This window comes from Glossina fuscipes, unplaced genomic scaffold (assembly GCF_014805625.2).
Source record: "Glossina fuscipes isolate IAEA_lab_2018 unplaced genomic scaffold, Yale_Gfus_2 0, whole genome shotgun sequence".
In the NCBI taxonomy this organism is placed as follows: domain Eukaryota; kingdom Metazoa; phylum Arthropoda; class Insecta; order Diptera; family Glossinidae; genus Glossina; species Glossina fuscipes.
The window spans coordinates 1878032-1903882 of record NW_023998414.1 but is presented as its reverse complement, the minus strand read 5'-3'; the positions used below and the strand labels follow the sequence as shown (position 1 = coordinate 1903882).

General features: G+C 33.5%; 1 protein-coding gene across 1 annotated transcript in view; it reads right to left on the bottom strand.

The window, feature by feature from the left end:
* Positions 1-460: 460 nt before the first annotated feature.
* Positions 461-25851, bottom strand: part of LOC119632450 (tRNA dimethylallyltransferase) — a 108877-nt gene continuing 83486 nt past the window's right edge. Inside the window, exons 5-9 of the mRNA XM_038025366.1 lie at positions 6499-6637; positions 3415-3518; positions 2978-3132; positions 1042-1367; positions 461-966 (exon numbers count right to left, since the gene is read on the bottom strand). Coding sequence (XP_037881294.1) covers positions 802-966; positions 1042-1367; positions 2978-3132; positions 3415-3518; positions 6499-6637 — 889 coding nt within the window. The 3' untranslated portion in view covers positions 461-801. The remainder of the gene's footprint in view (positions 967-1041; positions 1368-2977; positions 3133-3414; positions 3519-6498; positions 6638-25851) is intronic.

The following is a 25851-nucleotide window of genomic DNA, read 5'->3' as shown; positions in this document are numbered from 1 at the left end:
AAGACTCGTTCTTTCCCTATTCCCTGAAATTTTTTTTTTTTTTGAAAATTATTAAGATGAAATTTGAAATTTTTGGCAACACACGGTTGGAAGCTTAAACGCTCGCCACTGTAGGAATTCAAAAAAGACGTAGCGTGTTTTTTTTTTTTTTCTTTTTGTAAAATATTTCTGTGAGAACAACTTACCCGATAGTGTTGGGTATAACTAAAATGAAATCAAAGCCGTTCATAGTTATTAATTTCAAGCAAAACAATTACGCATAAGAAGAATATATGATGTACAAGCTAGCTGCAAGAATTCTATCAACGTTTCAATATATATAAATGTAAGATGAGATCGAAATTACGTAACAGCAAATAATTAAATGAAATAAAATTAAAAAAAAAAAAAAAATGAAATGAATAACTTAAAATTAAATTATATTTAATTAATAATTTTAATAGAAAAAATTAATTAAGTCTATTTATACTATAATATGAACGTATAAAGAACTTCAATGTTATACACTACACTACACACATATCTATTATTTATAGTCAGACAAACTGTTTATGTATAAAATCTTTGTTGTCTTTTATTTATTAAATGTGTTTGTCTTTATGTAACAGTTTATTATTATGTTTGATTTTTAGATGTTATCCAGCTTATCCAGCTTGTAATCAATCGTTAATAAATAGCAGAGTGCATCACGATTTCGCGCGATTTTGTGCACAAAACCAGTTTATAAACAATAAAATATTGTTATATACTTGTATGTATGTAATTAATATTTTCAAAAAAATCAATAAAAATGACATTTTCTTATTGAGTACTCCCGACTTTGCTGTCATCCTTTTCGACCATTTCCAATTTTTCTCGTTTCTTTTTGCTCTCTTTACGTTTTTTATGTTTATTGGAGTTTAGATGTAAATACCATTGATATTCACCGATAAATTGCCTCTCACATATTGTGCAATAATTTGAGATCTACAAAGAGATTAAAAAAAAAGAAGAAAATTTAAGAAAGAAAGAAAAAAAATGTGCACGAAGGGAACATTATACCTCTTGATTTAAACCGGCGCCAGGATGTATTCGCTTCTTTAACGGTTTCATTTCGCAATAGTCTCCCATAAGGTAGCAATCAATTATGGTAACGGCACGTCTATAAACATTATTTTGCCACTGATTGACATCGCCAGTGTCCAGCTCGTAGATATCGGGAACATCTCTATCAGTGCAAGCCAAAAGACGATTATTAATCCACTTTTGTTGCTTCTTCGAATAGCGTCGTGTAACCAATTTCAATTCATTCAAGCATGTATTTAAAGTACTTAAGCCAACTGGTAATTGTGTTTCCGATCCACCGCCGGCACTTACATTCATTGCACCTTTATGACAACAAGTAAATAAGAAAGTTTTATAGTTGATAATAATTACTTAAGGATTCAAGGAATGTTTTCCTGTGCGATTTTTATACATGTCCATGTATTTTAGTTTGCAAATTTTTGAGATATTTTAGCGAAATTTGGTACTATACACAAGGACGAATTCTATTGATCGGATTGACTGGACCACTTCACTTTTTTTAGAAAACCCGTTATTTATCAAAAAATGAAAATTGCATAAAACTCGTTGAATAATTAAATTGACATGAAAAATTTGAATTGAATGGGTCGATGTTTTACATCTTCTGTTATGTTAATAACAGTTTCAAGTTTGATGGCAACCTTGTTAAGGTATATTTAGAATGTAAAAAAGTTGGTAAGCTTGCAGAATGTTGGCACACCTGAAATTAATTAAAAAATTTGTGCAGCAAAAATTCGCGTTTCTTACTAAAAATAAATTGCGATCCGTTACGTATTTGTTGCGTTACTATTTTTGAATAACAGCAAACTAATAACACCAAAGTAGCCTCTGTATGAGCAAATTGCCTAACTTCCAATAGTGTACGGTTAGAATTGGTCCATAGCAGTAGATTGATATGAAAATCAGCTGTACTAAATCTGAGTCATCTGAGTCTATTTTTTGTGTGCCAGATTCATGATAAAGGTTTTGATGAAAAGTGAACCTTTATATGGGTAAAAAGTTTTAATTTTTATATTTTGATAAAGAGAATTGATCCATAATAATAATTTGACATAGAAATTGATTGTACCAAATTTGAATCAATTTCTTTCCCGTGTAAGGCTTCTTATGAATTATAAGCTTTTATATAGCAATAAAATCGAAATTTTAATACTTTATGCCGAAAATAGATTAGGACGAAAAAGATCTTTGACAAGAGCTAGATTTTGAATCTCATTAGTTCAATTTTCAGGCCGCTTAATTTTTCTGATGGCTTCATATGAAAACAAGATAAAATTTTTGGTATATTATCATGGAAGTAAATTATGAATTGTATTAGGCAGTAAGGTTTTTACTGGTTTTTCATAACAGGACGTTATATGTGTAAGCCATTAAACTGGTCCGACTCAATCTATTTTCAGATGCATTTTCCCTTGGACCAAAACAAAACAAACTTTGCCAAGGCTTCGTGAAAATTTGCGAGCGGACAGAGAAGTGTAATTCGATTCTGAACATGATTCTGTCATAAGAAGAGGTGGGAGAGGTGTCTCAAAGCGGATATATATATATCCGTATTAGCTTAATATACCCTAAGCCGCAAACGATGTGAGGTATAATGAGGCAAAATTGTTATATAAAGAATAAAGTTGCTCTAACATAAAAATGACGTCAGTAACATCAGTTAAATGAATTATTCCTACGAATGAATCACATTATTTACCGAATATTTCGGATATAGTTAGTGAAGCTTCTAAGATACTTTATAGGATATGTAAGGTTGAAACCAAAAAAAAAAAAAAAAAATTAAAAATAATTTTTCTTAGTTTTGTACGATTGATTTAGGTTTTGCTTTTTTTATGATATCATTATTACTAGTGTTTTTTTTTTTGTTTTCTTCTTTTTTTTTTTACTTTGTACTTCAGTCAAATCTCACCTTCAGTTGGCATCTTGTATTCATTTGTTTTTAGATAAGCTTCAATTTGTTCATCGTTTGCCGCATCAAATTGCTCTAAATATGGTATAAATTCTTTGAAACCGATTGTTTGCAAAACCCCTTTAGTATATAAATTATTGCCCGCATTAAATAAGCTTAAAAAGAGAAAGAAAACGAATAGTTAGTTATTTGCTTTTTTAATATATAAATAAAAGCGCTTCAGGTATCGTAGCAAGCTTTTGTTATTGTTATTGTTGTTGTTTTCTTTTTTTTAAGGTAAGAAAAAAATAGAAGAGATTTATGGCAAATGATTAGGGCAAAACAAATGCACGCATATGATTAATTGCCTCATAAATTTACACGTGCATAGGTATGCATACATACACATAGAGCAATATATATATATATATATAGATAATGAAATTTTAGGTATTTACTTTTTATTTGGATTGTGTTCATTGTAAAAGCCTCGTATTTCGCGTAATAGACCTCCTTCTAGCATAGAGTCGATGCGCTTCTCCAAACGTCTATTTAATATATCCTGTAATGATAGGTATAAAGGTTTCCAACAATTACCATGAATAGAAGAATTTGAACAAGCCTTGATTTAACGCTAAATTAATTGTGATGCGCTTCATTCTACGTTGTTACTCTCTCTTTTTCTCTCTCTCTATCTATCTATCTCTCTCTCTCTCGTTCTAGCTCTACTTCTTTCACTCACGCCCTGGCCCTCTTTCTCAGCGCTCTCTCTGTAGTCAACCTTTCTTTTTCTTTATCATTCGCTTTCTTTCGTTCTTTTTTATTCTGTCCATTTCTTTCTCTCTGTTTCTTTCCTTTAAAAAAGTGAACCTTTTCTTTTTTGAACCATGGGCTCAACTTTTTTTCGAGTTTTGCAATGGTTTTTTTCTTAATAACATCTAAAGAAAGAAGATCAGTGAAACTGTATCGGATAGGGATAGGCTCGCAAATAACGTGAAAAACAATTTATAAAAACAATGCGGAGTATGTTCAGTAAATAAGGTGCTTAATAGGAAAACATGGAAAAACTTCATAGGCGGATAAAATCTACTCCACTCTAGGTAACTTCGCCTAATAGAGTTAGTTAATCATATTGGACTATGTCCAAAACGTCAACTCACTCATGTGATCCAAATTTAGCAAACTTAATCTGCTTGCTTAAGATTATGTTCTTTATACTACTATGGACCAATTTTCAGCATAAAAAATTAAATATTTCATTTTCCCGCCAAAGGACTTACTTTTATTTTTATTTATTAATTCCTATAACGTATAAAGCTCGAATATTATTTACGTCTTCCCCAGGAGAAGTTTCAAACGTTAACGGACAATCAACCAAGTATAAAAGTAAAAATATAGAACATCATGATAATTATAGTCAATATTGTAAATAAGACAAACGCAATTTTTTGGTGAATGAATGAAAGGATTTTATATTTGAACAACGAAGAATAGAATTATGCCAGGTGGATAAGTGTTGTGAAACATAGAAATCAGCTTGAAATCTGAAGAAACTTTACAACAGCAAAAAAAAAACCAAAAACCAAAAATGTAAAGAAACTTTCGCCCCAAATGAGAATCAAAAACAAACTTTACCACCAGATCAGAGTGAAAGTGTTGATGAATTTTACGATGCTAACGAACAAACAAAAAAAATATCTATTATAAAGCGATTCCTAATCAAGAGGCATCATATATTAAAATAACATTAAGAAAAAACAACCAAGAAAATTAAATTCGGTCGGGATCGTATCTTTTATACCTATACGCGTTATCCTGAAAAAGACAAAAGAGTTAAAAGAGCAAAATTTGTACGCTCCACAATATGAAGTGGGCGCAGCAGATTTTTTCTATTTTCAAAAAAAAGTTTTTATCGTACACGCATGTGGGCGTTATAGGTGTGTCCTTTGAAAAGTTTTGCTCAATTTCAAACTATTTTGCAAATTTTTAGGCGATATCTTCATTTACGATAACGCGAGTATGTGTACCACATACACACACACAGACAACAAACAGACAGATGGACAGTTGGAATAGGCGGAAATGTTTAGGTGTATTCCAAATTTGAAACTGGTCAAGAATTTATATACTTTGTAAAGTTTCTGAAGCTTGTTTCTACGCGTTCTAAAGGTATTGAGAAAACATTTAATTAAAGGTTTGATACGTTATAATATTGGGTAACCGTGGTCAATTTTTGTACACGAATACTAGAGTCTGGCCCATACAAGATGTGTTCAAATTTTTGTACATTTATTTACTGTTGTTGTAATGAGTAGTAATGAGCGAAAAATCAATTTTTCGATCCTTTTGTAAAACGGAGGTGTTCTCAGTTTACGTGAAGCTGTGGGCGTATCCTTCGATCGATTTGGCCCAATACCAAGTTGCGTGCAAGAACTTTCAATGTTTCCGTCAATTTTGAAGTCGATAGCTTCATTTTGCGGCCAGGAAAATGATTACAACAGACATTACACAGACAGGCAGGCGGACAGACGGACATGCTTAAATCAATTTAGAATTTGATACTAATTAAGAATATAAGTATTTGGTGGAGTCTTTAATGTTTTCATCTGGGCGTTGCAAACGCTTTAATAAAATGAATATATCTCGCATTCTTCGGTGATATGTACATACGAACAAAGTAAATAATATTGAAGAAAACGAATTATTTTAAAATTTTGAATTACATTACGATACAAGGTAAGGTATTCAAGCATCTATAACGTAGAATAATGATGGTTAGCCAGCCCTTTATGAATATCACAAAAAATAAATGTGTATTGTCAGTGAATAAAGTCAATTGTTTTCAAAATCATTTTGCTTTTTGAGCATTTCTTTTGTTGTTGTTGCAGCACTGTCATTTCGACTATAGCGAAGACGACATATTAGTGATCAATTAGTGTTTGATATTCTGCTACTATTCAGCGCGTAGATCGTTCTGACAAGGTTAACGGCACTATGCTTATAACTATGATTGAGCTACATTTTCTTCTCTGAAAAGTGGGAGCAGAGCTGGCTGGAACGTTACGCTACCAACATTTGCGCAACAAAATTATTATGTCGTACCTCAGGACCCGAAATACAAATGAACGCTATAGAAGAGAACATGAGAGAGTAACAATTTGATTCGATATGCATGTGTAAAACTATGAGTAGATGCGTGCGATAGGAGAATATATTGGGTAGACATGTTTTTTAGAGGTACAATGGAAATGCTGTACGCTGTATGCTGTATGCTGTATGCGCTTATGCCAATTATATGAATATGACCAAAAGCAATAGAGTTTTCATTTTATGATTTTTCATGGCTTGGCCGTTTACTTTTCGTATTTTGATTTGAACATTTTCTCATACACACATTGCCTGCTTTTCTATATATTTAACTAAGTACTGACAAAAAGATATTGCAATTTTTGCATAAAATATAAGATTATTACGTTGGGCACCTTACAATTCAAGGCGGGATGGTATGTTATTAGACTATTAGGCAGTATTCGTTCTCCTACCTGATTACATTTCAACCACAACAATATGGCCTGAGGATAACGTAGCGGTCCACCTAAGCGATTACCACCAGGTTGTTGGCGTTGTTCGTTAATTTTAAAACTTAACGTTTGCCCACTATCTTGATAATATTGAATGGCTCTGCAAATAAATAAATCGAATAAAAACATAAATAAATTAAATTTCGATAAACAATTAAATACAATTAAAAAATAATAAGCAAGCACGTGATAACAGGACAGCCGGCATCATCGAGTACTCTACAACAATATATTTAATACGATTACGACTTTTTAAATTAAGGAATCGTATGGGAAGTGGGTAAAAATATTGATCCTTTTGTGCTTGGGTCAAGGCAAGTCTCCGTGCACATAACTTTGTAGAAATATCTTAAAAATTACGTAGTGTAAGTTAAAAATAGACAGACTTCGGACAAGTAAACCAGTTTCGAATAAAAGATGGCTCTATCACAAGTCCTTTCGTGTGTTGCATACATTCGCACAAACCGAATATACCCGTTACAGCAAGTAATATAAAAAAATGTTAGGATAAAATGCATAGGTTAAAATCTTTGAATAATTCTTTCGGAGAGTTATTCAATAGAATCTCTATAGGATTTCTATAAACATCATTATTGCCGTATGTATGAATAGTCAGGGCTGGGCAATATACTAAGTTATAGTAGATGTTCACGCTTAATAACTTGTGGATCGATTAGTGTTTACTCTTTTTGTTTCTTATTGTTTGTTGTTGTATTTTAAGCAAAAGGATGTCTACTAAATTCATCCTATGAAGCTTTCGCATTAATTGACTTGTATTTTGCATCAGAGAGGATGCATGCATACGAAGTATTCCTTAAGAATTTCGAGCTTAAATAAATACGTGGACGTACATATGAACAATACATACATGTATCGATTTCAAATAGTTATTTATGCTATCCGTTTCCTATCAAAGCCAACATTCGATCTCCGGAAGAACATTTTTTTTACAAGTCAGCTGGATGACTGCTAATGTAAACATCCTGCTCCATAAAATCCGCAATCATCAATCCCTACCAGTAGCAATAAAATATACCATATGAGCTTAGCAATCCAATCAATTCTGTTCGAAAATAATTGAAAGATTTCATGCTTAGTGATAAGACATTTCGATATCTAGCAACACGAACAGCAAATGATCGATTGGATGATGAGTTAAAAAAATGTGGTATTAATATGAAAAGGCTTCTATTCAATCTAAAGAACTGCAGCCGTACATTTAAATAGGGCTGGAGATCGAGTTTCAATAATTTCGTAGAGGGCGAGATGCAATTTGAACTTTAGATAATCTCGAAAGGAGAATTTTCAAAAAACGTGAACGATGGAGAGGATATGGTCGCCAAGTTATACCTTGGGCACTCAGAAAACACTTAAATATAATTGTTAACATACGTTGCGTATGTTAAGCAGTTTAGAGGCAGATAGAAATTTAGATTACGTTTTCGGATCGCAAGACCATTTTACCATTCTTATTCAGCTGTCTGAATAAAGCATTCAGCTTCACACAAAGTGGCGGCAGAAGTTCATTGATATAGATTCGAGAAAGTATCTCAGCACCAATGCCGGATTTTAATTATATGCATCGCATGACTATAATATCGAGAAAGTGGACTCGGCATTATTTCCAAAAATCGGTTTTTTTTGACTAGCCCGCCCTCTTCATCACTCGTTAATGCATGAGTTAAACTTCTTTTGAAATCTTATGTTGAAGTTCCGTATGATTTGATTAACGGCCTGTTGAAGCTGCTGAGGTAGGAATGCCTCCGATGAACCGTTCAAACAATCCGCGCAGCGAAAGGTGAGCATCGAATTCCCAATTAATATTGCATACACCTTTTGTAAAATTTTGATACAATCCGTATGATCCGTTCACCTCATTACGCGCAGAAGATAGTTGGTTGTGTCTTTTTAAGCAACTTCTTGCACAAACATACTGGAATTCAGCCAACTAGCGGCCCAGAAATCACTACAACACAAGCAAGCAAAAGAAGCATAGGCAACATGACACGTCTACAGGCAATTATCAGATTCCAAGCAAGAAACAGGAAGAAACGGCAATTTATACACAGCGACTAAGTAACTTTCAAGAAGACGAGTTAACGAACTTGGAGTCGATCAGATTGTACAGACAAAGAAATAAATCTAAAGCAATGCAGTTTCTTAAAAAACTTTAAATAGCGCTCTCGCTCTCTCTCTCTCTCTCTCTCTCTCTTTCTTTCTTTCTTTCTTTCTCTCTCTTTCTCTCTCTCTCTTCCTAGATTAGATTTATAAGCCAGCTAGATCGTCGTCAGCCGAGCACATTATCCATTATATCGGCTTTCGCGTAACCCACAAGACGCGTACGCGACATACGGCACAGGGCATTTGCTGTTTGCTGTCCACTCGGCTGTCTAGTGATGAGCCCATTCGTCCATTGTCAAATATCGCGTAAAAGTCTCTTTTATTTTGTCGAAACAACGTCAGGCAACGCTGCGAGTCATAAACATGTTGTTGCTAAAAGTAAGCAAACACAGCACACACATCGAGCAGAGCTTTTTCATGCGGAAATGTTCATGCATAATAGTAAATATACTGCCTTCTGACATCTCTGACAGGTGATGTCAGCTATCTTAAGCGACGTCAGTTTTCGATCTTTCAAAACGATTTAGTACACATTTTTTTTTCTTTTTTCTGAAAGAAAGCGAAAGTTTGCTGGTTCGGACGAACAAAAGCGTTCAGCATCATTGACAAACCACACACACAAGTTTATTTTTTCGACGGGTGAGAGTCGCTATGACATCTTTTAAGTCAGCGCTTCTCGTAAATGTATTTTTCTTCATAAAAAACCACCTATTAATCAATATATGAAAATCAGGTTTTTTTTTCAATTGTTTTAAAAATTATAAAATAAATGCATTAAAACAACTGCAACTTGGCACATATGGTGTGAAGATGAGTACTATTTAGAAATTCTACAGGTGTGTCAGTAGTGATGTCATGTATGTTATATATATATGTTTTCGATATTCTCCTATGAACCAACCATTATTATAGAGCACTCTGCGGAGACTGATTGCAATTACAGCGCTCGAGTATTGTCTACTTTGTGAAACTTTTCTACTTTCCATTTCCATTACTATTTGTCTCCATTTTTGTTTAAAATTGTGACACAGCGTTCCACCTTACGTCTACAAATATCTTGAATGGTTGACCGTAAGCCACAAATCTATTGCCTTGCAATTGTTGTCATTGATGTCTTTGCCCGCTCCGCAAGTCTCTCAGTAATGCTTAGACATTTTACAAATGATGAAAGTTATGTTCGAAGAAGTCGAGGGGTGACGACAAGTTATTCCTCTTCTCCTTCTTCCTCTTTCTTGATCTATTTTTTTTCACAACTTCAAAATAATTAATATTTAAAAAATATGTGTAACCTTCTCGGCAGCTATAACTACTATAACTACTAAGGTGAAAATTTGTTGTCAATAACAACAATAACAAATTCTGATCATTATATTCGCATAGTTCAAGAAATATGTTAAAACTTCTTCTCAAAAAGTCTCCCACAAATGGAAACTGAAGACAACATGTTTAAACCCTTTTTTTTTTTGGTTTAGCGGTAAAGTAGTTAGCGATAAAATTATTTCTTTCACACCATAATCACTGTTGACCAAATATAGCAGAACCTGTCCCGGAAACATGAGAGATTATCCCCGGATATGGATGTGATAATAAGACTTATTCCTTTTCATTACTGCTTGCTTCAATCGACGGCTTCGATTCTTCTGACGATACCTAAAATTGGACCTTTAAAAAAGAAGTTGTCTTGTCAGCATCCTTTTGTCCTCTTCTCTTTATGTTTCGTGAAAAATGCTCTTCTCATAACTCATATGTACGAGAACTGCACTATAAGTAACTTTCAGATCAAGTGGATAGTTCATGTTCACAAGCGACATTAAGAATATTATTTGAGACTATTTTTGCAATATCCAGGCATTGGCTGATTGGGACCGTGGGTGTACTTTTAAAGTCTAAACTGACGAATTAAGAAATTGAGCTTAAAACAAGTAAGAAAATCGTATTCGACTGCAACCGAATATCTTGTACTTACACCCGTTTTTCTAAAAAAGACCAGAGAAAGAAGGAAAAAACGAAAAGAGGACATTGCCGATTTCTATTAATTGTTGTTGTGCAACAAATGTGGAGATTCCATTTGTTTATCCATTGTAGTGTGTCCTTCGACCCTGCTTGCGGCATTTTCATGTCCTTTTCTTAAATTCGAAGGCGATCGAGAGAATATTTGGAACGGACTGTACACAGATGGATAGAGCGACATGCTTAAATCGATCGAGGTTATACACACACCTTGCATTGTGTCTGTTGTGAACATTTTTACAAAATCAACGCACCCCCCCTTGTGTTTTTTGGTTTGATATGAAAAAGCATTGCCGCTCATTTACCCTGGACAATGAACGAGAATATATGATATATCACTTAACGGACCGATTATTTCCATATTTTACAAACGTTTGAAAGAACTGTTGCGGTGGAGGCTCATTGATAATGATTTGATTTCGTATTCATAAAGCGTGTAATCATGACAATGACTGAAAAAACACGCAATTCATAATTGATTCGCTTCATTATTATTATTATTATTATTATTATTAATTTTTTTTTTATAATATATCGTGCGCTACTTTGCCATTTAGCTGAGTGGGTCATTGATTCGGGGATTCTTAACGTCTTTATAAACCAAGGGACTTATTCGTCAATCAAATAAAAAAAAAATAAAAAATTCCAAAGTGCAAATTTTGAAAATGAAAATTCCTTCACAAAATATTGATCAATGGTGAAAATTTGAAAGCCCTTTAGTATTCAAGACTACTAATCTGCTCTAAATCGCTTTCTTTATACTTCACTTGAATTTGAAATACCTTATGGTATTAATACCATTTTAGAGAGAGAGAGACAGATAGAGAGAAAGAGAAAGAAAGAGAGAGACAGAGAGAAAGAGAAAGAGAAAGAAAGAGAGAGAGAGACAGATATAGAGAAAGAGAGAGAGAGAGAGAGAGAGAGAAAGAAAGACTGAAAGAAATCAGTCGAGGGACATTCGACTCTAAAGTCATTAGTGAAGATATCAGACCAAAGCTTGTTTAGGCGGAAATCGAGCGAATAATCTTTTATATATAACGGGTAATAAATAAATTTACATCTATTCGTTATATGCCACAGTATAGATAATATCAGAAAGAGAAATATCTCTATATCAATAGATCAATATTTTTTGCTCGCAATTTGACTTAGAATTCAGACAATTCAGAGTCAAAAACTAAATTTGCAAAACAGTTAAGAATCTGCGCAATAAGTTAATGACTGAATGAATGAATGAATGAAAATCGGTAGTTTTTTTTATGAATAACAAATATTTTTTTAGCAACATTTTTTAATAATAAATTTAATTTGATACGTATACATGCCAAACGCTTTGCATGTGAAATTCAATAATCATTTTTATACCCATCACCCAAAGATGAGGGATATATTCATTTTGTCAAAACGTTTGCAACGTCTATCAGGAAGCTTCAAATACACCACAAAGTATATATGTTTTTGATGAGCATCAAATTCTAAACCGATTTAAGCATGTCCGTCCGTCCGTCCGTCCGTCCATCTGTGTAATTTCTGTTGTAAACATTCTCCTGGCCGCAAAAATAAAACTGTCGACTTCAAATTGAGTAGAAACATTGAAGCTTCTCGCACTCAGGTTAGTATTGGGCCAAGTCGGTCGAATGACTCTTCCACAGTAACATGTACACTGAGAATACCTTTGTTTTTCAAAAGGAATATAGAATTGGCATTTTGCTCATTACTCATAAATTATAGCAGATTAATGCACAAAAATTTGAGCGTACATTCTGTGGACGATGCTGCAATATGTGTACAACAATTGGAAAAATTGACCATGACTGCGCAATATTATAGAGCATTAGAATTCATTTTTTTTTTTTTAATACCTTTATAACGCGCTTCAAAAAGCCCAGGAAGTATATAAATTCTTCATCAATTTCTAAGTTGGAATTCACCTAAACATGTCCTCCTGTTCCTTTACCGATCTGTTTGTTTGCGCAACTATGCAGTATTTGTGGTAAACATTTAGCGAAAATGAAGATATCGCCCACAACTTTGCAAAAGAATATGCAAGTGACCCAAACTTTTCAAGATTCACGCCTACAAGGCCCACACGCCTGTGCGAGAAAAAGCTTTATTTTGAAAATAGGAAAAGTCAGCCACTCCCGCTCCGTATTATAAACCATGGAAAAGTATTTTTTTTACTTTTTTTTGCCTTTTTTTACGATAAGGATGATGGGTATGAAAGAATCGATCGCGACCGAATATAATTTTCTAACCCATTCTAATTAATTTATAGCGAACTAGAACTAAACTCTACATATTATTAAGTAAAATACAACCAAGTAAAACTATTATTATCAGGCAAAAATCCTTCCGTACAACACTTCGGTTACTACAATACTTCACTTATTACACCCACCACTGAAGGATGAGGGTATACTTATAATGTATGTAACGTCAAAAAGCAAGCTTCAGAGGTCCTATATAAAGTGTGTATAGTTTTGATTAGCATGAAATTCTGAGTTGGTTTAGTTATGTCTGTCTGTCTGCGTGTATGTGTGGTGTTTGTTGTTAGTATTGTCCTGGTCGCAATAGTGAAGATATATGAAGACTTCAAATTTCGTAGAAACATTATTGGAGATTTTTGCACGCGGTATTGAAAATGATCCAAATTGGTTAGAGCGAAAGTCCCCAATAAGGCGTAAACTGAACGCAACTCCGTTTCTCTTAACAACAATTTTTGGGGGGATTTGCTCATTACTCAGAAATTATAATAGATCAGACAGAAGGATCAATTGTTCGACATATACTATTCGAAGCACTATACTCTGCACGTCATTTGGAATAAACTAAAATGAATATGATAGACAAAGCGATTAATATTTTTTCAAAAAATAATACCAGCGATGTGGGTATCAAATAAAACAATTTGGAGAATAGAATGCGAAAGGCATAGCGTTGCATATGCAAAATTCGGCCCCCACCGAATCTAATTTTCTTACTTACTTTTATCATAAAATTATCATAAAATGATGTCTCGTTACCGTGTAAACGCTTACTTTTCATGGTAACTCTTATATGACAAACAAAAACCTGAATCTGCGTGATGCGGAATTTTTTTATTGTGCATTTCTAGATTGGATTACTATTGTAGATCAATTATCATTACAAAAAAATAAAGGTTAGACCTTTTGTTTCACATAAAAGTTTACTTTTCACAGGAACGATTATATCGTTACGGCCGGTTCATACGTTTCATATCAGTTTAGTATGCCGAAATGTTACCGTTCAGTTCTTTTGCCGAAAAATGTTGAAAAATCGCAAAATTAGACGTTATATAAGGAGTAGTCGCAAAAATAGTTGGATCCAATTCATTTTCAATGGGGATCGTTCTTAGGGCCAAACATGTGAATGCACAAAATTTTGTCAAGCTATCTCGAAAATTATTACGTTTTGGTTGAATTAGTTCCCGGAAAAGAAGAAAAAGAAAACGAACGACTGTTCATGGGCAAAGGCCATTTCTTTCGTATCCAATTTTCTGAACATTTTCTTATTATACCCCCCTCTGTAAGATGGCGGTATACTCATCTTGTTTGTTTTCCATAATATATGTAACACACAAAACGAATCTTCAAAGACCCTGCAAAGTATATATATTCTTGATCGGCATGAAATTCGGAGTTGATATAGCCGTGTCTGTCCGTCTGTCCGTCTGTGTGTCGGTGTGGTGTGTATTATTGGCACTCTCCCGGTCGCAAAAAGGCTGACATTGAAAATGGGCCAAACTGGCCAGAGCAGAAGCGTGCAGTGGAACGTAAACTGAACGCAACTAACCAAAAAATCTGGATTTTTATTAAAGTTAGAAATTATTAAAGTTAGAAGGTTGAAACTTTCCGCATTTGCTTTACGAGATACTCTAGTGTGTAGGTCCAAAAATGGAAGCATTTAACTTTGTCCACACAAAGTTTCGAGTAATTAAATTTTATTTTTTCCACTTTTATAAAATTTTAAGCTCATTTATTATCATAAGATAAGACACAAGACAAAGTGCTGGAAACTGTTCGGCACGGTGCTCAAACGAAAATATATTATCCGCCTAAAAATGAATATGGTAGACGCTATGTCAATTTCTTTTACGCGTACGCAACTTCGTCTTCGTCTTTACATCAAATGTACTATAGGAGATTAAATGCGCTACAAAGCGTTGATCAAATTCTTTTCGGTCCTTGTCCTTCTGCATCCGATTAGAGGGGCAAATGCAACGGGCGTAGATAAGATCCTTTGTCGTAAAACGAATTATGAAAAAAATATTTGAATAATTTGTAAACGGTGTCAGAAGGTGAACTGCGTATGCAATATGCAAAGAAATGCGAATGAACTTAATTTTCTAGCATGAAAGGATGCAATGTTAACTGTTTTCTAAAAACATTACAGTTATATTATTTAATGGAGCACATTAATCCTTTTAACAAAATATTTACAATAGATTTGATGAGTGCTTCCCGGGATTAATGAAACAAGCGAACTTGATAAACATGGAACTTGATTAAAAATAAGTAAAAATGACGAACGAATCGAAAATCAATCCAATTTTAAATGTGAAAAGAACACAACAGCAGTCGTCTTGAATCTAATTTTTCTGCCTTTCGTTTTTTATTTTTATTTTATTTTTTTTGGGCTTTCTTGGAATACGTAGATATATGTTGATTGTTATTGCTTTTGATGTTGTTGTTGGTGCGATTGTTGTAGATATTTTCGATTATGTTAATTCGATTGTTGTTTTCTTCAATGATGATATGGATATTCCAGTTTGCATCTATCATCTATTTGAAGTTCATGAAAGTTGCAGTTGCGGCATATGTCGATTTTATTTAATTTAGTTGGAAATATTTTCTAGACGCTGCACATATCGATCTTTGTTTTCACAAGAACAATAAACATATAAACTTTATCATATACAGACTATGTTAGTGTAACCATCAGCAAAGTCTGGGCATGTCACTTAGATTTATTTCTCCGTTTGTAATGCTTAGGCAAAGCACTAAGTTCCGAGATGATTTATCTCTACCCACATAATATTCACCTATCTGGCTGTCTCGTTTTTCTTTGGATTGCTCGCGTTCGACAAAGCTAAGATGGAAATTGGAAATTCGATATTTCCAATACATATATATTTTCTTAGATGAACGCCGTATATCAAATTAGAAAATGGATGCAATCCGCCCATATAAGACAAAAAGGTAGGATTTACAACGCTTAACAGATATTGCTTTGCTATTTAGTACGAGTATTTATAACCGACATCTGAAAATGTAATGAAAGAATGGACATGAACCGTCTACAAGCACAAAAACAACAAGTCCATAAGTCACAAAAAACACTAACTTACGGTCATTAAAAGATATTTGGTTTCAAATATTATGTGAGGACAGAGCCACAAATGGTCCAATTACACGTCCACATTTAACAAAATATATTGCAATGCCGCCTCAGTCAGTATGAAGGACGTTTCTTAACTTGTTGTTACTGTTGCTTTTATTCTTATTTTAAAGTGCATTACTTTTCACTGTCATTCGCAGAAAGGGCAAAAAAAAAAATAAAAAATAAAAAAGAATGTAGAGATCGGCATTAATAGCTAAGAGTTGCAAGTCAAAGAACTCAAATTCTCAGAGACTGTGTAAAATATTTAAACAAAACTGTTGACATAGAATTTTTAATTAAATAACTTAACAATAAAAGAAGTTTTCGTCGTTTTCAAAAGTATTAGATAACAAGTGAAAATATTATAATCGGGCAAGATCGGCAATTTGATACCCTACTGCAGGTCATCTAGAACAAAGCTCCATTTATTTTCTAAATGAAATCTCAACAGTTGTACCTTGCTTCCATGCAACAGCGTACTTTTTATGAGAAACAGGCCCACAACGTTAACTCGAATTTAGAAAAATTAATCCTCTTGCTAAAAATCTGATTATTGGTTACCCATTGTCATCATAAAATACCAAATATAGAGAATAGGACTCGAAAAATAGACCCACCTGGCCCAAATTTGTTGCTGCATATGTCAGACGGACCGAATTTCATCACAAAATAAAAAATAAATCTTTTTGTTTTATAAACGCTATCTTTTCGTATGAACCTCTATACCGGGTATACGGGGTGAGGCACAAAATATAGAAATACATGGATACAGCAAATTGAATATAGCAAGTAATTCTGAATCGATAGGTATAATTACAGATGGGTTCATTTTCAATCCTAGTGGATGTTGTATATCGGCGCATCGTACCATAACCCACAAGTGACGTAGGGTATAAAAATTGCATTGTACAAGTTTACCATTGCGGAGTCAAATTCCAAGATAAACAAATCAAAAACCCGGTGCTAAGCTAAATTTTGCAAACTACTCTTCCCAGAGTGAATCGAACAACTATTCCACTAAATAATAGTCATGACGTGCATACGTGCTTGTATATAAATATATATATGGCAATCAATGATTGACGGTTAAAACGGATGTGTTGCGCTTGCCTACAATAACGTTTCGTTAAGTTTTTTGAAAGATCTTAAAGTCACAACCGGTTCTCGAAAAATTTAAAAAGCAAGAGTGTAGTAGCTATGTAAATGACCTGAATTTCTCATCATCGATTGAGGGCAGTGTCAATAAGAAGGACCTAGTAAGTAAGCGGGGAGGAGAGTGTATTTTAATTCAGGGCATATCTTGGGTGAATATTGCTGTAAGAGTCTGAGCGCCGTCACGTTAAAAAATCACGACGTTATGATAGCGTTTAGAATAGGGCGCTCCTTTTGTGCCTCAACTTGTCAGTTATTACCGATAGCTTTCCGTAGTGACGTCTTATTTTGCTTAGACGAATCAATAAAGATGCAGTCAGGCCCAGGGGGAAGAAGCATCTTAATCCAAACGATCAATGTAGTCTCCTTTGCAATTCTTTATCGCGAGCAGCGGCACCATACCAAAGTTTTTGTCCACCGAATAGCAAGAAAAGCTCCTGGTCTTTCGCGAAACGAATTGGAAGCCAATCTGCCACATTAATTCCGAATCTTCTCGAAAAAAAATATCTAACATGTGATCCGGTCAATAAAGTTAGTGTGTTGTCTGAAATGTTTCCTGCGAACTTCTATTTAACATATGGCAGTGAATCATTCCCTCGCTCGAAAGGCTAACATGCTCGATATCTATCTTATTGTTTGAAAAGGCTCTTTCCTTCATCCTGCAGTCGCATTAGTCGGAAAACTGCGGGCCCAGATGGCATCTTGGATAGCAGCCTTATTCCTGAAGATATGTTTTCCCACACATGACAGGCGACAAAAATTGACGTTGGCCTACGTAAAGTTGATCTAATCGCATGCGAAATTATAATAAAATAAATGCAATTAATTTACAAAACATAACAAGAGAATAAAATAGTGGTTAACGCTTAAGCCCGAAAGGGACAAACAGCGATCTCTTGAATTCTGTATGGCAAATAAAATTTAATAAACACCCAAGACTATTTACATATAGACGTTACAAAGCATTTATTTCGCTTTAAACATGATCGAACAATTCCAAAACATTCGCTCACAACTTTGGTCCGATAACTGCTTTCGGTATTAAATTTTTTTCTTTTCTTTTTCACATATTTTGCAATAACCGAATTAAATGTATATATAATCTACGCGAATGACATTTACCCGTATCCACTCAAAAACTTATACTAATCAAGTACATATATTGTCTGTATGTGTATTTACTTTTCGAAGTAAGCCCCCCAAGAGGAAATATGACATAATTAATAGAACTTATTTTTTTGGAGGTTCGCTGTAAATATCAGCATCCAAAAGTCTCCAAATGGTCTGAAAATCTATTTGCGCTTGACAAATGTAAATGACTTTTTGACAGTTTTACGTCATCGATGAACCGATTGATAATTGGTAGTCGACCATATCCCTGCAATGCTTTCACATCGCATCTAACATATTTTTTACTTATTGATTTAATTATTATTATCGGATAAAACTATAAGCTATGTGCTTTGTATGCATATTAATAATTGCAGCTAAAGAATTTCCGTTGCTAAATGGCTTCTGACATTTTGAAATTCGAAAGATTACCAAAAAAAAAAAAAAAAAAAAATCTTCACAAGTATCCTTGCAATCAGCAATTAATCTTTAAAACAAATGCTTCACTGGCTGGCTTACCCACTGCGTTTCTGTCGGAAAAATTCTTTACGCATAATCAAATTCTACGACTGAGCCCACAATTCAATTTTGCTAAATATCCTGAATATTGCGATCTAATGCATTCATTATTTTATTTATTAAATGATTTTTTAATTAAATTTTAATATATAGAAATCAAAATATGTCGCAAAGGCCATAGTACAAGATAAGAGATTCTTTTACTTTTTAATATCATTGTATTATTGTAACGTACGGCCGAATAAAAAGCCGTTAAAATTTTGCTGCAATGGTAGCCCAGTTTGAGTTGAACATAATACACTCATTCACTCAATTCAATTAATATTCTCAGAGAGAATGAGAATTTTTTTTGTTTTTTTTTTTGTTTTATAAACTCATGAGAGAAGAATACTGAGTCTGTGTGGTTGTATGTGTGAAAAAAGAATGAAAGAATGAACGAGCGAGCGAGCGAGCGAAAGAGAGCGAGACTGAAAATGAGAGAGAGTGAGAGGAGAGGCAAAAAAGAAGCAGAGTGAAAAAATTTCATAAATGAGAAAAAAAAAAAGGAAAAAAAGAAAATAAAAAAAAAAACAGTTGTAAAGTCGTTAAAAGCAACGCTTTTATCATTAGATCAGGTGTGTAAAAGCTATTCAGGTTTAGGGGCCAAATTATTTACTGCCCGATATAAAGCGATTTGATATATGAATGACAAAGAATACATGAAATTATTCGTATATGATTATTAAACGAAAATGGCGAAATAATCGGAATTCTCATTAATATAACGAATTTCGAAAGAAATAATTTACTAATTTTTTTTTATAGTGGCTGACAGGCTGTACAATAAATACTTCTTCGAGGGCCAATGTTCGACATATAAGCATTGTATGTTGGATAGGTAACATGTCTGTTGTACCGTTTGTGTGTTTATAAATACTAGAAAAAAAAAAAAAAACTAGACATTTGTATGCATTAAGCTTAGATGAGAAAAATCGAAAGGAGTGAACTTTTTCTGTTTTGTAATATAACTAAATGAAAAAAAGCTTTTCGTATATACCAGGAAAAAAAGTACAGTTGCAAAAACAACAACAACAACAACGCATCAGCAATCGAAGCGAAGAAATAGAATGAAGCGTTGATGTTGATGAAAAAAAAAAAAAAAAAAAAAAAAAAAAAAAATGAAAAGAGAGAGCAAAACAAAATACGAATAATATATGAAATGATAACCAAACAAAATCAGAAATGAAAACAACATTACGCCAAAGTTAAGAGTATACACACATATATCACAAAACGTAATACATTTCTATAGATGTATACCGAAATAAAAATATAGCGGCAAACGATGCACAAGTTTGTATATACGAAACCGATTATACATATACGCCGGGGAGAGATATGTACGCGTTGAGAGTACGATGATGCAGAGTTAGTTTAATACAAAAATATATTGGTTGGGGTTACACAAAAAAAAAAAAAAAAGAAAAGAAAAACAAAAAAAAAAGAGTTTTCCTTGGTTTTTTTTATTCTTTTGAAATTGTGTTTCAAGTGTCGGAGGTACGTTATAGACAGACATTCACACACACACATATATATATATATATACTTATGTATGGTTGTTGTATGCACGCTTGTATGCTGAAAAAAAACTTTCAGGATGGGTATGAATAAGAGAGAGAGTCATCGCATAAGTTTTGGCGCCAAGAAGAGAATATAGAAATACGAAATATTATTGGTAAAGAGTTGGGAGACGGTGATCCATAGTTATATATATATATACACATAAGATATGTATATGTCGACGAAAAAGCTTTTTGGCAAGAAATAGTTTCGTTTATGTAATGCGATGGGGTTGGTTTAGATATTTCTTTAGTTGGCATCACCACGTTTTGTAATTGAAGTTTCGGGCAGGGCTGTTGGTCGTTTTTCATATCAGGTTATTCAACAGGAAGGGGGATGAACTAGTGCATCAACTAACAACAGCAGAAACTACGTAAACAACTGAACGGTTTGCGCTAATATAATTTGTATATACAACGGCAAAGGCCCATGTTTACATGTTACTTTACACACAAAACACGCATACACACACACACACACACACACACACACACACACACACACACACACGCATACTTGCATATACATATTGTCGTAATAATATTGCTAGTATGAGTCTCAATGGTAACTGCCGCATATTGTCTGCAAATGTACGCGTACCTATACATAGATGCGTGTATATACATTTGTTTATATAGATAAATTTATATATATATATATATATATATATGCTGACTATATGAATGTGATACAATAGTAGTACGAGTTCTAGTAAAAATAGTAAAGCTTTTCCGTTCAGTTGTTGCTAAGGAATGCTTTTTTGTTGCTTTTTTTTACACTGATGGGCATAAGAAATACAAATGATACAAAAAGTAAAATATACTGAATAGCTTTGTGAGTATTAATATGTGTGTGCGTGTGTATATATATATGCATTGGCTTAAGCAAAGAGAGAATTGAAATGCCATTGCAAGACGCCACATGAGGATATGACAGACAGAAATTTATGTATGTAAGTAAGCATATGAGGGCACATATGTGTTCATTATATATATATATATGTTTGTATACGCTTCCTTGCAGGCATGCACACAAAATTCTGCAAACAATATGATAATTTAGTCAAAAAATTATATTGTTGCTGCGGTTCTTGTTAAGAAATGAGTGTAGAAATGTTTGTAAAAGGGTATCATTTGTCAGGTGTCATTCTTGAATGACAATAACAATCCAAGCAAGCATTGCTTTTTTAAATTTTCTTAAGATGAGATTTCACTAAATATACCCATTTGACCAACAATTTTATTGAACATGAACATGGTTTTTATGCCATTGTATATACACATACATATAATATAAACCGATAAAGATTGGAAGAGGGCCATCATCTTTAGCATCAAACAGATGTCATTGTTATCATCTCATTAGTATTGTTGTCGCACTGCTAAGTAAAAGTTTTTGATTTAGAAGAGAAGAAGAAGGCAAATGACAAAACAACCCCCACATTAACCCAAACCCTAATCACCCTAAAGTTGTTGGTTGTTGGTTTATCGCATTTCTAAAATATTTCATCTCAATATATATCTGCATGTAAATATGTACATATATATGTACTTTCAAATCGCATGTTCATTCGTATTGATTACTGCGTCAGCTTGTCAACTCTAACTCCACCCTAATAAAATTGATAGGCAGTAGCGATGTGCGCGACAAATAAGTTAAAGAGCTGAACAGAACTGAGCTGAACTGAACTGAGCTGAACTGAACTGAACTGAACTGGACTGACTAACTGACTGACTGATTGACTGACTGCCTGGCTATTCATTCCACTTTGCGTCGATCGTATCGTGCAATAGGGCGACTTTGCGGCCTGTTTGCGGAAGATACGTTGGCCCTTTAACGCATTCGAATTCCTTGTCACAAAGTACATTTAGTCTAATTTATGCCCAAACTCTTATTTTACGTTACAATTTTGCCTTTCATGCGATTTATTTAGTAGAGCAAGTGTAGTTAGTTAGTGGATAATAGGTTTTTCATGTTTTTGCATGAGTTTTGCAAACTTCAGATAATACATGTTAATCGGTTTTAATTGATGTACAAAGCGTAGGCTGTTAAGTTTCAATGTCAGAATGTCAGAATTTGTGTTTTCATGTAAAGTTTGACTTTTTAAATTTTTTTTTTGAGTTCTAAACAAATTAACTTTTTACAGATTATTAAGGATCGATTTTCTTACAAGCATTAGGCTGACGACACGTGCGATTTCAATTGCCAGTTCACATAGCGTTCATATTTAATACAAAGCACACAGATTTTTGACGAACGACTATGAATAGTTGAATCGTTAGTTAGTTACCTCGGGTAGAAGCTATTTGTAATTTTTTTGCTTTGGCTCGGGATTAATGATTGTTTTGTTAATAATTTTTTTTACGATTAGGAAGGAGCGATTGCAGATTGAAGAGGAATGAATGCGGAAGATAAGGGATGGGAAATTGTGTACGTATCGTTGAGCTTTTCGTTATTAAAAAAATTTGCAAAAAAAAAAGCAAAACTTATTAATTATTGGCCTTGACAAGAATTGGATATATATATGTACATATATAAGAAGTGCAGTCTATGATAAAAAGGACGCATGCAATCCTCTCCTTCACAGTTCAAAAGTTCGTTCTTCAAAATACTTCTCTTTGCCCTATGCTAATCGATCACACACATACATGATAAAAAAAAAAAAATAAAAAAAAAATTTCGGAATTTTTTGTAAGTGTAAGTTCCGGAATAGTACAGTCGCGCGCCAACCCGAAGTAAGATATTGAAAACTCTTCATAAATATACTTGCAATGGTATTTATTCGACGAAATGATGAGAACTCGAATATATTAATATATTTAATGTTTACAATACACTTAGACAGCGTTTTTGTTGTTTTCAATGCAAATTTAGTGAAAATACGAGATTTTTTTCTCTAAATATTTAATACAGGTGGAGTTGTAAGTATGTTGGCCTTTAAAGAGATATAAAGGCTTGAGAAAGCGTGTGGTTAGAAAAAATGAGCGCATTTATCGGCCAATATTCGGGGATGAGGAAATCGAAATTATTCTTGACTCTAAGATTAAATATGTTCTACAAAGTAATTAATTAAAATGTGCGCAGATCCCGATGAATGATGCTTGAGACTTGATTTTATCGTTGCTCGCATCAAGCGAACTTAACAAACCAATATTGGTGATATATTCAAATTGGATGATTGTCTAAAGCATATTAATACTAATTAGAAAAATTAGATTGTCCTTTAACTATAACAAAAATCATGCGGCATCAATAGATCGTCGTGTCTATACTAATCAATCAAATAATAATTTCAGTCATTTCATCGCGAGAATTTCATCAGAATTGCCACAAGGCAAGGGAATCAATATTTAACGGTCGAAATGTACGATTTTGCCGATATAAAGCCTGTCAAGAAGAGTGATTTTATTTGAAATTTCGCACTATGCAACTGTGATTGCGATCGCACTTGACAAGCAAAAGCTAAGAATCGAATAGAGTTTTTAGCATGGTGACGAAATTTGGGCGATCATAGATTTTTTGAAAGTGCTACTACTTATGATGTAGGAATGATGATTGTGGGGACATCGGGACACCGGGCCACATCACGTGACAACTTTTATATGACCGCACTGGCTGAGTGACCATGCAATTTGAATATTAATAAGAAATTATTGACTCTTAGTTGAGAAGGGATGTTCGCTTCATGCAACCTCCTCTATCACATTATTCGTTTTTCGTTACCACTTAGCACTTTCCGAAAAACCATTCGAAACCATTCCTGAATTTTAGTGAAACCGTGGTTGTTGTTTGAACTTGACCTGCTGTGAACGAAAAGTTTAATATGTGTCGTCTTCAACATGCAGAAAAGTTGAATATTATTGTTCTTCTAAGTTGAAATGATCTTATCGCTCTTTTCATTTAAGTAATTATAAGTGTATGGCCATTAAATCTATTTAAATTGCGCACTTCTTTCGCGCGTGTATTCATTCTTTTGTTACATTAAGTCAATTTCTAACAATATGCATTTTTAATTTAAACAAATTTATAATAAATGTCAACACATGAAGCGCCCTGAAAAGCACCTTTCGCTTGACTGTTTACGCATAGTCGCAATAGCTAGCATTCCCATACATGTATAAATATTTGTAAATAGAAAAAAAGAGGAACAAAAAAAAAAATAAATAAAAAAAAAAGCATTTAGTTTTCTTCATCATTCTGACAATAATTTTACGTGTCAGTTATGAATGCAACGCGAGTAGGCGCGAATGGGGGTGAGTGGGCGTTAGTTCAGTCTGCGATGATGATGAAACTGTGCACAAAAATTTTTGATAATAATTGTTTTCTCTTTGTTTTACATACATACATACATACATACATACACACACACACACACACGCGTGAACACATAAACGAAAGACTTTTTTAAAATTAATTGCAAAAATTTGAAAATGTTTGCATAAATTTTTTTAATTCGTTTATTTATGCATAGGTTCGTGAATATATTAATGTGTAGGTGTCATAAATAATAATAAATAATGACAACCGATCAAATGTCTGATGATCGTTATTGAAAGAAATAGCATTGCACTGTACATTTATTCACTTACTTTCATTTTGAGAATATGAGACGAACGCAACGAACAAATATGCATGAAATGACGATATCTGAGCAACGTTTTAAGTGCTCATTAATATTTTGTCAAAAATATTATGCTTTTAAGACCATTTATCACTGAAAACGGAAGTCGTAGATTTCTTTGACATAAGCTTATTTACACGCATACACAAACACTCATATGAACATATTTATGTGCACACACATATATTATACGTATACGCATGTATATGCAAATATGTATGTTTATTATGTTTTATTGCAATGTGTTTTTTTTTGTTTTTTTTTTTTTTCATTAATCCCTGACAAGTGAGAGAAGTTCATAATTATTAATCTTATGCTAGTTTTGTAAATACCCTGCACAAATATTGCCCAGTTGATGGTACAAATACTTGAAAACTGCTTTAAGCTTTTTCAAGTTGGACTCGAGTCTAGTAGCGGGGAACTAAACGTATGCTCGTTCTCGGATAACATCCGTTGCTTGAAACCAAAATCGAAATATTGTAAAATATATTTTTAACTGTGTCCGCGTCAATACTTCTATACGCTCTATGTCGAAAAGCGGAATTAATCAGCGATATCGTGGGGAGCGAAAGGTAGCAGTTGCTATCTACATAATTATAATGCATTATTCCCCCAGTTAAGCGCAACTTATTATCCCTGATGGTGATTAGAGCTGAGCCATATTCTCAGCGACTTGATAAGCAAACGTCAAATGGATTTTATGAGTTTTTGCGACTTTTTGATAGGCTGAGGTATTACCGCAAATTTGTGACTATCCGTTCATCGGGCCGCGATGACATATT